The sequence below is a fragment of the Carcharodon carcharias genome, chromosome 7 (assembly GCF_017639515.1).
Source record: "Carcharodon carcharias isolate sCarCar2 chromosome 7, sCarCar2.pri, whole genome shotgun sequence".
NCBI classification, from domain to species: domain Eukaryota; kingdom Metazoa; phylum Chordata; class Chondrichthyes; order Lamniformes; family Lamnidae; genus Carcharodon; species Carcharodon carcharias.
This window is the reverse complement of record NC_054473.1, coordinates 106,931,377-106,944,132: the sequence shown is the minus strand read 5'-3', so window position 1 is coordinate 106,944,132 and position 12,756 is coordinate 106,931,377. Positions and strand designations below refer to the sequence as shown.

General features: G+C 54.3%; 1 protein-coding gene across 1 annotated transcript in view; it reads right to left on the bottom strand.

Annotated features, from left to right (window-relative positions):
* pnp6 (purine nucleoside phosphorylase 6) overlaps nucleotides 1-12,756 on the bottom strand; it is a 49,363-nt gene that overhangs the window by 17,042 nt on the left and 19,565 nt on the right. Inside the window, exon 5 of the mRNA XM_041192267.1 lies at nucleotides 11,830-12,020. Coding sequence (XP_041048201.1) covers nucleotides 11,830-12,020 — 191 coding nt within the window. The remainder of the gene's footprint in view (nucleotides 1-11,829; nucleotides 12,021-12,756) is intronic.

The window sequence follows — 12,756 nt, the reverse complement described above, 5'->3', positions numbered from 1 at the left end:
CCTCCGCCACGTGTACTCCTTCCGGCGCCAAGTTTTCGTCCGCTTGGCCCGGGAGGAGTGCCTGGAGGGGGCCTTCTCAGTTAATTTTGAGGGGACCGCCTATCGGGTCTTCTGGACCGCGGAGGGCGTGCGGTGCCATGCCTGTAAGGAGGTGGGGCACGAAAGAACTGCCCCGCCTCCAAGGCCACTAGCCCCACCCAAGCGGCCGCGGCTGGCACCGCCCCTCCTCCCCCCGCCACCACTCCATCTCCCTCCCCGCAAGGGGAAGCGACCCCAGCAGCAGCTGCCATCTCGGCTGCCGGTGAGGTGGGGGGAGAGCCCCCGCGCTGTAAGAAGGCGCGGAGGAAGACCCGAAATTTGGAGGCGGCCCGTGAAACGCCCCAAACCCCCCAAACACCTGGAAAAACCGGCTCGGGGGAAAAAACATCATCCGGCCCCGGCTTCGTGTCCGCGTGTGTTCCCGGGCCCGTGGGCGCTAAGGCGCCAAGTGCTGGGCCCGGCGTCGTTCCTGCGCGTGCTCCCGGGGCCGGCGGGGAAAAGACGCGGGACCCCGAGCCGGGGAAACAAACATCAAAAACCCAGAGGGTGGAGTGTCCGGGAGGGCTGGACAAGGAGGAGGGGGCCTCGGAAATGGAGGTCTCCCTAGCCCCCAGCCTGACCCGGAAGAGACGTCACGCTTCGGAGGAGGAAGTGGGCGACGCCCAAACTGAAGAAGTTGGGCGTGCCCCTTCCCCTGATGAAGAGGTGGTGGCGTCTCCACCCAGTAAAACCTCGCCCTGCCCTCTGGGGGAACCCGAAACCCCTACCCCTACCACTGTTCCCCCTACCAGTCTGCTGCAGTCCCCTGAACAGGGCCCCTCGGGGGTCACTGAGGGCACCTCCCTTGTGGTGGTGTCCGTCTCCAGTGCACTTAACACCCCCGAGCTATCTTCTGGCTCGTCGGGGGACTGCAGCTTGGAAAGTTTAAAAAATATAAATGGGTCATTGGGTGGAGGCAAAAAGGAGGGCCTTCTCGCTCCCTCCCAAACCTTGACACCGGGCGTCCTATGTTTAGGTCAGGAGCTTGTCCTGAGCTCCCAAGACCCGGTGCCGGGAGGAGAGTGGGCATCAGAACTGCCGCTGCCCTCTGGCCCAAAAAGTTTAGAGGAGACCAGAGAGGACCCCTCTGGCCTTGATCCTGGGGGTGGGATCGAGGCACAGATAGAGCCAGCTGGCAGCTCCGAATCAGCCCCCGTACTCAATGCGGGGGAGGGGTCGGAAGCTGGAGGCGACGACCCGGAGGAGGACGGGGTGTCGGTGGTGAGCGTTGGGGATTACGCGGAGTCGCTCTCAAGTGAGGCGGTGGATCCCCTGGTGCCCCCTACTGACTCCCCTCATTCCCCCAAGGGAACTCCGGGACTTTTTGTCGGGGCACCGCAGTCGCCGAGACAGGGTTCAGTTGGCCTTGGACCGGTGGCATTCGTTTCTGCTGGTATTCTGGTCCACTCGCGAGGCTCTCAAGTCTCCCGAGTTGGATAGGAATGCGCGGCGGAGGGTCCAAACGTTTCTCGCTGGGCTCCTGAAGGAGAGAAAGGACTAAAAAGTCCTCTTCTTCTTTTCAATTACTTAAGGTGAAGGTTTGATGCACCTTTGACAATGAAGATGACTATAGCCAGCCTCAACATCCGCGGCAGCAGGGGCGCACAGCTCAGGTTCCAGAGCTTCTCGGTCCTCAGGGATGGGAAGTATGCGTTGTGCTTCCTGCAAGAAACCCATACCGTTCCGGGAGACGAAGCCACGTGGCTCCTGGAGTGGCGAGGGGGGGTCTACATGAGTCACCTAGCCTCCAATTCGGGCGGGGTGGCTATCTTGTTGGCCCCGAATTTTCAGCCGGAGATCTTGGGGGCCAAGGAGCCGGTGCCAGGCCGGTTGCTGCACGTGACTGTGCGTCTGGGGCGGGCAGTGCTTCACTTTGTGAATGTGTACGCCCCCCTGGGCACGCAGCAGCAAGCGAGCTTCTTTGAAGAAGTGTCCACTCATCTCGGCTCCATCGACGCTGGCGAGTGCATCGTCCTCGGGGGGGATTTCAATTGCACCCTCGGGGTCCAGGACCGTCACGGTACCCCGCACTGTACGCGAGGTGTGAGTAAGTTGCGGGACCTGGTCAGGTCCTTCGACTTAATGGACGTCTGGCGAAATCTCCATCCTGACTCCAGCGTGTTCACCTTTGTGTCACCTGGAGTCGGAGCATCGAGACTCGACCGCCTTTACGTTTCAAAGGCATACGTGTCCTGCGTTCCGGCTGCTTCTATACAGCAGGTTCCGTGCACGGACCACCATCTGGTGTGGGCGGAGCTCACTTCGTTCTGCGCTCGGACGGGGTCCGCGTACTGGCATTTTAATCTGTTTTTGGAAGACCAGCGGTTCCTGGACTCGTTCCGTCGCTTCTGGGCCGGCTGGAGAAGGAAGCGGGGAGGCTTCCCCTCCTTGAGGCTATGGTGGGACGTGGGCAAGACTCACGTCCGAGTTTTCTGTCAAGAGTACGCGAAGGGGTCGACAAAGAGACGCAAATCCAGGGTCGAGGAGTTGGAGAAGGAGGTGCTCGACCTGGAGGTACGTCTCCGTCAGCCCGACGCGGACCCGGCCCTGCGGTCGGTGTATGATGAGAAGAAGGGCGCACTGCGGGACCTGCAACTGGTCGGGTCTCGGGGCGCGTTTGTGAGGTCGCGGATCTGTTTCCTCAAGGAGATGGACCGCGGCTCCCCCTTCTTCTACTCGCTGGAAAAAAGGCACGGGGTCCATAAGCAGCTCCTTACGCTGCTGGCCGACGACGGATCCCTTGTCTCGGACCCGGAAGCCATCAGGGCCATCGCCCGAGATTACTACACTGCCCTGTTCTCTCCGGATCCGTCCAGTGAGGAAGCTTGCAGAGTTTTATGGGAGGACCTGCCGCAGGTCGGCCCGGAGTTCGCCGGAAAGCTCGACTCCCCTATAAGTCTGGGGGAGCTGACCGGCGCACTCGACGGTCTTTCTAGGGGCAAAACCCCGGGACTAGACGGGCTGACCGTGGAGTTCTTCAGGGCGTTCTGGGACGTCTTGGGGAGCGACTTCGCGGGGGTCCTGGGGGAGAGCATTACTACCGGGGAGATGCACCTTTCGTGGCGCAGGGCCGTGATTGCCCTGCTGCCGAAGGGGGATCTCCGCCTTCTGAAAAACTGGCGCCCGGTCTCCCTCCTCAGCACGGACTACAAAATCTTCGCCCGAGCCACGTCTTCTCGGCTCGGCACCGTGCTGGACCACATGATCCACCCTGACCAGTCTTACACCGTCCCGGACCGAACCATTTATGATAACATCCATCTGGTCCGGGACATCATCCACCATTCCCAGAGGGCTGGTCTGTCGAGCGCCTTCCTGTCTCTCGATCAGGAGAAGGCGTTCGACAGGGTGGATCACGGATACTTACTCGGAACTCTGCAAGCGTTCGGGTTCGGGACGCATTTTGTCGCCCGGATCTGACTTCTGTACACCGCCGCGGACTGTCCAGTGAAAGTTAACGGGTCCCTGATGGCGCCCCTTCGCTTTGGGAGAGGGGTACGTCAGGGCTGCCCCGTCAGGCCAGTTGTATTCTATTTGCGTGGAGCCTTTCCTGCGCCTCTTGCGGAGGAGGTTGTCGGGATTGGTTCTGCGCGGGCCGGGCATCGGGGTGGTCCTTTCGGCTTACGCCAATGACGTGCTCCTTATGTTTAGTGATCCAGCTGACCTGCGGAGGATGTGCGAGTGCCAGGAGGTCTAATCTGCCGCTTCCTCTGCCAGGATCAACTGGGAGAAATGTTCTGGACTCCTGGTCGGTCAGTGGCAGATGGATCCCCTACCCAAGGAGCTCAGGCCTTTCATCTGGAGCAGGACCAGCCTCCTCTACCTGGGGGTCCAGCTCTGCCCCGCTGAGGAATCCTGGCCGGCAAACTGGCAGGAACTGGAGACGAAAGTCACCGCTCGCCTGCAGTGCTGGACAGGACTGCTCCGAGTGCTATCTTACCGGGGTCGAGTTCTGGTCATAAACCAGCTGATCACCGCCATGTTGTGGTATCGACTGGTCACTTTGACCCCTCCCCCGGACTTTGTCACAAGAATCCAGAAATTGTTAGTCGACTTCTTCTGGGACAAAAGATTGCACTGGGTCGCTGCTGAAGTTCTGAGGCTCCCGCTTAGGGAGGGTGGTCAGGCGCTAGTGTGCCTACGCACACAGGTGGCGACTTTCCGCCTTCAGACCCTGCAGCGATACCTCTACGTCGAGCCTCCTCCTAGATGGTGTGCCCTGACGACGTATTTCTTCCGTCAGGTGCACGGCCTGAATTATGAAGTGCAGCTCCTGTTTATAGAACAGCTGGGCCTCGGTGGCTCCTTGCAGGCGTTGCCCGTCTTTTACCAGGACCTGATCAAAGTCTGGAAAGTGGTCGCCTCGCGACGCAGCTCTCCCCCGTCAGGAGTAGCGGCCATCGTCAGAGCCGCTGCTCAGGAATCCGCCCCTCCGTCCTTTTCAGTGGTTGGCGGAGAGGAGGGCTGTGGCCGCAGGGGTGACCAGGATCGGGGACGTGCTGGGTGGCGGAGGACTGGGCTGGATGCTCCCGCAGGATTTGGCGCAACGCGCGTCTGTGAGTGTCCAGGTCGCAGCCGATGCCATCCAAGACCTGAGAACGGTCGTGCTCGGACCCGACGTTATTTTGGGTCTTGAGGTGGCCCAGGTGCGCGGTGGTCTTCTGTCTGAACATTCCCCTGTTCGGACAGAATTCCACGTTGGCCCCAAGCCCCGAACCCTCCCTCGGGTGCTGGTGCCCCGCAATATGAGCCGCCTCGGGGACATGCCCTCTGTGCCTTTTGGCACGGCAAAGAGGGGCTTTTTGTACGGACTGCTGCTGCGCACCTTCCATTTTCTCACCCTTGTCCGTCGCCCAGACACATCCTGGCATGCCTTGTTGCCGTCCGGCGGTGGAGGCCCCCGATGGGAGGCCCTCTACGGAGGTGTCCTCCCCCTTTCTATCGGGGACCTGGGTTGGAGGGTGTTGCATGCAGCAGTCCCTTATAATAAGAGGATGCATAGGTTCACGGACTCTCAGGACACGTGCCCTTTTTGTGGTCTTGTGGAGTCCGTGGACCATGTATACATAGGGTGTTGTAGGCTGCACTCCCTTTTTAGTTACTTGAAAAACCTTTTATTGATGTTTTGTTTGCACTTCAGCCCCACGCTCCTGATCTATGGGCACCCGGTGCAGAAGGGGGTCGGGAAGGAGGAGGACCTTCTCGTGAACCTGCTCCTGGGCTTGGCCAAGTTGGCCATTAACAGGTCCAGGCAGCGAGCGATTGACGGGGGAGTCCCGCCCGATTGTTTGTCCCTCTTCCGCGGCTACGTTCGCTGCCGGATGTCCCTGGAGAGGGAGCATGCGGTGTCTGCTGACACTCTCGAGGCCTTCCATGCTCGGTGGGCACCGCGGGGACTGGGGTGTTTTGTTGACCCCTTTAATCACATTTTGATTTAAAGTTTGTAAGTTTCCTTTAAACTTTGTCCTTGGTTTTACAGCTGACCTGAATTAGGGGCTGTGCCTGATTTATCCCAATTTTGTTGATTTGGTTTTCATTTAAAAGATTATCAACAGTTCAAATCTCACAATGGTAAACTATGAAACAATGTAACTTCATCTGAAACAGATGGAAATGGGTTTGTACTCGAAAGAGTTACATCTTAACTCGAAAGAGTTACATCTTCTTAACCTCCCTAGCCCTGCTGTTTCGTCTTGGTGCTCCCTGGACATCCACAGCAGAGGTGGAGGCAGCCTGCTGACTGCTACGCACTGTCTGTGATGACCTTGGCGGGCGTCCTCTGGAGGGCCGAGACCTGGAGGGCCCCAGCCTGCTTTGGGTGTCCTGCTGTGGGCCAAATGCACCCTCCTCAGCTTGTGGAGCTGGAACTGCAGGGTCACAGTAAGAGGGGATTTGGATCGGCCGGACATTCCTGGAGTTAGCTGGGTGGATGACCCCCTGGTGTTGAGTTGCTGGTCCTCCTCCTTATTGTTGCCTGATGGTTCCTGGCTGACTCCTTGAGGGGAAGAGGAAGTTGAAATGAGATTGAGCTGCTCTGCACCCCTCTCACGTTGACACTGTTGGAAGCCAATTATGGTGTCAATGATGGAGTTCAGCCCGTGCAGCACTGCAGGGCCGATGCCCTGGACCAAGGTCTCCATGGCGGCCACCACCCTACCAGTGTTGATCTCAGTGCGTTGGCATGCCGGTGATATCGCCTCAGCCTGAAGGCAGACGGACTCCTCCATCGTGCTTTGCAATGAGGAGTGCAGCAGACCTTCCTGATGTTCCCAAGCTGCCTTTGCCAGTGTGAAAGCACAGCAGGATCATCCGATGATGTCCACCATGGTGGAACGCCAATCCCGCTAGAGGCTGGCGGAATCTGCTTTGCATCCCACTAATGGGATGGAAAGTAAGACCTGTCCGGAATCATCCCCCCCGGTGCCTGATTTACCATTACACCAGCGGGAAAACACACAGGCTCAAAACACATCTGGACAAGTGTGATGTGCAGAAGTCAGGACGTACCATTAGGGCCTTGCTCAGTTGGCGGACATCCGAGGAGCAGAAGATGCTGCAGCCCGACAGCTACCAGACCCCGAAGAACATGTGAGGCTCCAAAAGGCCCTGCCACACACAAACTTCCTCCAAAATCACTTGCAGTCTGGCTGCAAGCAGCTGGACTGGTAGTGGGGGTTGGGGGGGGGCGGGGTTTGCAGTGGGAGGATTCACAAAGCCTGTCAATGAAGCTGAAAGACACCATTACACATTATTCGCTGAAAGTGAATATATCTTCAGCTTACAAAGAGACAAAATGTATTCACCCAGCAACCACTTGTGATCAGAGTTTCTTAACTTTTCTAGGCCTACCACTGACATCCACAGCAGGGGTGGAGGCAGCCTGTGCAGTGGTTGGCCCTGCTGCCTCTGATAACCTCAGTGTGTGTTCTCTGGAGAGCCGAGGCCTTGAGGCCCCGGAAGCTTTGGTTGACCTCCTGTGGGCCAGCTGCTCCCACTGTGGTGGCAGAGGACGAGGTTGAGGGGGTCACAGGCAAAGGGGACTTGGAGAGGGCGGAAGCCTCTGAGATTCCTGAATGGATGACCCACAGGTGTCCAGCTCCTCGTCCCCTCGGGTGCTCGAGGGCCTCGGCCTGACTCCTTGAAGGGAAGGAGTAGCTGGAGGGAATTCAAGGTGCCCAGTTTCCCTCTTGCGTTGCCACTTCAGGAACTCACCCATGGCTCCTACAACGGAGTGTAGCTCTGCACACATCCCGCATTCTGCTGGACGAGGGTCACCATGGCATTCACCATCTTTCCCATGGAGACCACCATACGCGCACATGTGGGCACCGCTTCATCAGAGAGCAGTCAAACACACTCCTCCGACTCACATTGAGAGCTTCCAATAGCTCTGTTAATTGTTCTCCCGCCTTCTGCTGACTCACCAGGATGAATTGGAAGGCCAAATCCAGAGGTTCATCACCTGACTCCGACCTCACAGATGCCTCTTCCCCAGCAGTCCTCCAAGTGCCGGGAAACTCAGCTGAACCTGCCTCCTCCTGCTGCGAACATGTGTTTGTGTGGTGACCACCATATTGTGAACCTGAGCCTGCTCCATATCCAGGTCCCAACAAGGTGTGTGTCTCTGTGCTGGTGGAGAGTGTGGGTAAGCGATGTGACAGGTCTTCTAGGCTGCTTATTTCCAGCTCTTCAGTGGAGGAGGTGTCCCTCTTGGCTGGAGGTGAGGTGGATGGGGCTGAGGGACTGGCTGGCTGAGGGTGCCGGTCACTTGGCAGAGCTCCCTGTGAACCAAATTAGAGATATTTAGTGCATGGCAGTAGAGTCAAAAGTAGGAGAGAGAGGGAGCACTCACATTTGTATTGAGAGAGGGATGATGTGGTTCAGGATCCTCACGAGGGTATTAGCCGTCGATCTCACCATTGCCACAGGCAGGGTCCAAGCCCTCACCAATCAGTGCAATGGTTCACTCCTCAAAGTGAGTGAGGAGCCTAATATGGGCCACTCCACCCCCTGGGACCTCTCCCTGCTGTTGTGAACCAGCTTCTCCTGCATGAAAACAGATGGAGAGAGTGTGCGCAGGACACTTGACATTGCGTGGAATGTTTGTGTGGTGATTGGAGCCATGGACAGGATATGGGTGTGAGCTTGAGAGGGTATGAGCCTGATGGAGAGTGTGTGTGAGAGTTAGTGATGTTGTCCCTTGAAGTGTGAGATCCCTGTGGATGTGTGATGGGTTTGTGAGTGTGTGAGTCGAGAGGGATGAGGTGGTTGACTTACCCTGGTGGAATGGATGAGAGCATTCGTCCTCTTCCTGCACTGGATGGCGACCTCTTCTGTGCTCCGGTGGCACTGACCGCTGCTGTCACCGCCTCCCACACCGGATTGGTTGATCGATTGATTGATTGCGGCCAGTGCGGAGGTAGAAGACATCGCGGTGGCCTTCCACTGTGTCCAGCAGCCGCCCTAGAGAGGCATCACTAAACTTGGGGGCTGCTGTCTTCTTTGCTTTTGGGGCCAACTGTCACCTGGAGCAGTCCTGGTCTGTTGACATGAAGTAGGCTGCGCTCTGCTGCGCTTTAAATATGGCGCCCGGAACAAGGAAGTGCCGTGTTAATGTCGGGTGGGCAAATTTGAACCCAGCCGCCAGCAATCTGGAGTGATTCCCATGAATGCATAATTAATGAGGCATTGGGAGTGGGACAATTCGGCGTGAAAAGCTGCCATTGTGGCCGGCAGATAAAATGTCCTTTTTTCTGCCCGCTACTGCACACTGTACAAATCTATGGCTGCAGTGTGTACCATCTACAAGATGCAGCAAGGCTCCTTAGACAGCACCTTCCAAACCCACAACTGCTACCACCTAGAAGCTCAAGGGCAGCAGGCACATGGGAACATCACCGCTTGCAACCTCCCCTCCAAGCCACTCACCATCCTGACTTGGAAATGTATCGCCGTTCCTTCACTGTCACTGGGTCAAAATCCTGGAACTCCCTCCCTAACAGCTCTGTGAGTGTACCTACACCACATGGGCTGCAGCAATTCAAGAAGACAGCTCACCACCACCTTCTCAAGGGCAATTAGGGATGGGCAATAAATGCTGGCCTAGCCAGCAACACCCATGTCCTGTGAATGAATAAAAAGGCCTGTTCAAACATCTAGGAAGAAATTTCCTTGAGTACGGAAGATTAAAAGCTGATCTAATTGAGGTGTTTGAGATGATTAAAGGGTTTGATAGGGTAGATAAAGAGAAACTACTTCCTCTGGTGGCAGAGTTCAGGACATGAGCGCATAACATTAAAATTTCACTTAGGCTGTTCAGAGGTGATGTCAGGAAGCATTTCTTCACACAAAGGCTAGTGGAAATCTGGAACTTTTTCTGTCAAAAACTGCTGATGCTGGGGGTCAGTTTCAAATTTTAAAATGGAGATTTAATTTAGGCATGGGTATTAATGGAGCCAAGGCAGGTAGACAGAACTAAGATACAAGTTTGTCATGACTTAATTAAATGGCAGAATAGGCATGAGAGGCTGAATGGTCTCCTCCTCTTCCTGTTTTCTCTTCTATGTCGAGAAGGTTACAGAACAAGTCACGTTGTCCTGTTTCATTAACCCGGGTATAGTCTAGAAAGCTCACTTCGATCTCAAGACTAGGATTGAAACTCCTTAAGGTTTGGCAAGCTGGGATTTGCCTGCAACAGTGACCCTAACATGCACGTGACAACATAATACTTGGTAATAATAAGCTTCAATTGATCCATAGGCCAGAATTTTACGTTCGGTGTGCGGGCGCAGGCCCAACATGCCTGAGCATAGTATGACGCGTGATGACATCAGGCGTGCATCCTGACATCATTGCGCACTCGTGCGATATTTTGTTTGGTGGGCTGATGCCGGAGTCGGCTGCGCACTCGCTGACAATTGAAAGGCCTATTAATGTCATTAACAAGGTAATTAACTTGAAATTTACGCTGCCCATCCAACCTAACGGTTGGCGGCAGGTGAAAAGGCCAAGCGGCCTTTCAATTTTTTGGGAAGCCTCATCGAGCAGGATGAGGTTTCCTAAAGATAATACTAGTTAAATAAAACCTTTATTTTGAAAATAAAAACATGTCCCATCTCATGTGACACAGTCACATGAGGGGACATGTTTTGTTAAATTTTTACTGTCTTTATTAATTTTTTTAAACAGTGCTTCAGTCTCCCTGAGACAGCTCCGTGCCTCGGAGAGATTGAAGCGCCCTTTCACGCACATGCACGATCTGCGCTCCAGGCCCACTCGCCCTACTCCCACCCGCTCGCACAGGTAGCGCTCAGCGCTGCCGCTCGTGATCCATGCAGGGCGGGCCTTAATTGGCCCACCCATGTGAAATCGCGGTGCAGAGCTGATCGCGGGCGGCAGTCGGCCTCCCGACTGCTTCACCCGCTCCCGCCGAGCCCACCCGACGAAGGGAAAATTTCTGGCCATAGTGTTCTATCACCCCTACACCTGAATCTCTTTGACAAACATCTGTCCAGTTCCTTAGAGGGAGGCTAACTAGCAGATTTAAAATGAACAAGTCACAAATAACATGTAGCGATTAGAAGAGAACCTTCCACTCCAGGGAAGGGGGCAGAATTTCAACAAAAGCAGTCGATTGGATGTCAATGAATCAGAAAGGAAATGGATAAATGTCAGGGTCAGATCCAGGTTGGATGATCAAGAGTTAAAAGCGCAGTGAGAGCAGTGGCTACATACTCTACTGGGACACAAAGCCTGGTGCAGGCGGTTGGAGGGAGTCATGTGTGGGAGTGGGAAAACTGAGTGTTTGTATCATGGAGACAGGGGATAAAATAGACCATCAGCTTTGCGGATCGGGGAGTGTTTAGACCGTGAGTCCCTTCAGGGGATGAACCATGTGTGGTGGAAGCTGTGATTGGGCTGGTAGCCATTCAGTAAAGTTGACACAGTGGCTTTCAGCCAATCAAGTCAACTGAGAAGAGTCTGTAACATGGCGGAATCATAGAATCTTACAGCACAGAAGGAGCCATTCAGCCCTTTGGGTATATGAAAAGAGATATTGTATTCGTCCCTCCCTTTCCTCACTGCTCCCTCCCCATAGTCCTGCAAAATTTCACTTTTCAAGTATTTATCCAATTCTCTTTTGAAAATTATTATTAAATCTGTCTTTGCCATTGCTTTAGGCAGAGCATTCCCTTTGAGTTGTACCTAGTGTGCAGCAAGAAGTGAGCTTGATGGGATGAATTACTTTATATTCCTTCACTGTTTCCTCATGTCTTAAACGGTAGTGGCAATTCTCAGGCTGGTTCAACTCATGCCATAGATTAATTAACACAGCCTTAACTCCCTGTTCTGCAGTGCCTAAGGGAGCTGACACAATGGAGCTGGTTTTTACGGTGCCCCTCCCTTCCCACCCCACCATATTTGAAGGTGGGGGATCATAAAATAAAATGGGTGGCCTTCCCACCATCTTCCCATCCACCCCTGACCTGTCTCCCATTTTAGGGTGGTCAGGAAAGGCATCAGGCAGCCCAATCGCCCTGAGGCCTACTGAGGCCCTAATTCCACCTCCGCCACTATCTTACCTGCAGCAATAGTTGGCGGGGATAAGACGGGCTGCCTCTCAGCTTTCACTGCTCCGGCTACTGCCAGGCGAGAAGGGAATGGTATCTCCTTTGGCATTTGCAGCTGGGCATAATGCTATTCACAGGGGGAGGGTTTTGCTTTTTTGTAAAGTTAGTGTGTAGATCTCACCTACTGCATCTGCTCCCAGCATTTTCAGCATGCGACACTCTGCAACCGTTTCATACGAGGGCCCAGCCAGCATGCAGTACACCCCATCACGGACAAAGTCTTGGTAGCCCAGCTCCTGGGCACTGTCCAAAGCCATCTGATGAAAGGCCTTGTCATAGGCGTCTGACATACACAGGAACCGCACACCAAACCTGGCAACAGGTGGCAGAGGGTCAGTTCCAAACAACTGCGATATGCCCCCAAAATATACCTGGGGGATATCCCTCAAAATATATTGCAATACTCACTAAAATATACACGATATCCCAAAATACAGTGTGATATTCCCCAAAATATACCACAATATTCCCCCAAAATACAGTGTGATATTCCCCAAAATATCCCACAATATTCCCCCAAAATACACTGTGATATTCCCCAAAATATCCCACAATATTCCCCCAAAATACAGTGTGATATTTCCCAAAATATACCACAATATTCCCCCAAAATACACTGTGATATTCCCCAAAATATCCCACAATATTCCCCCAAAATACACTGTGATATTCCCCAAAATATACCACAATATTCCCCCAAAATACACTGTGATATTCCCCAAAATATCCCACAATATACCCCCAAAATACAGTGATATTCCCCAAAATATACCACAATATACCGCAAAAAACACTGCGATATTCCCCAAAATATACCACAATATCCTCCCAAAGTACAGCGGGATATCCCTGGACAGCAGCACTTCAAGAAGGCAGCTCACCACCACCTTCTCAAGGGCAATAAATGCTGGGCCAGCCAGTGACACCCACATCCTGTGAAGGAATAAAAAAAAATGCCACGATATCCCCCAAAATACGGCAGGATATTCCCAAATATTTACCAAAATATCCTCCCAAAATACACTGAGATATTCCCTAACTTACGCTG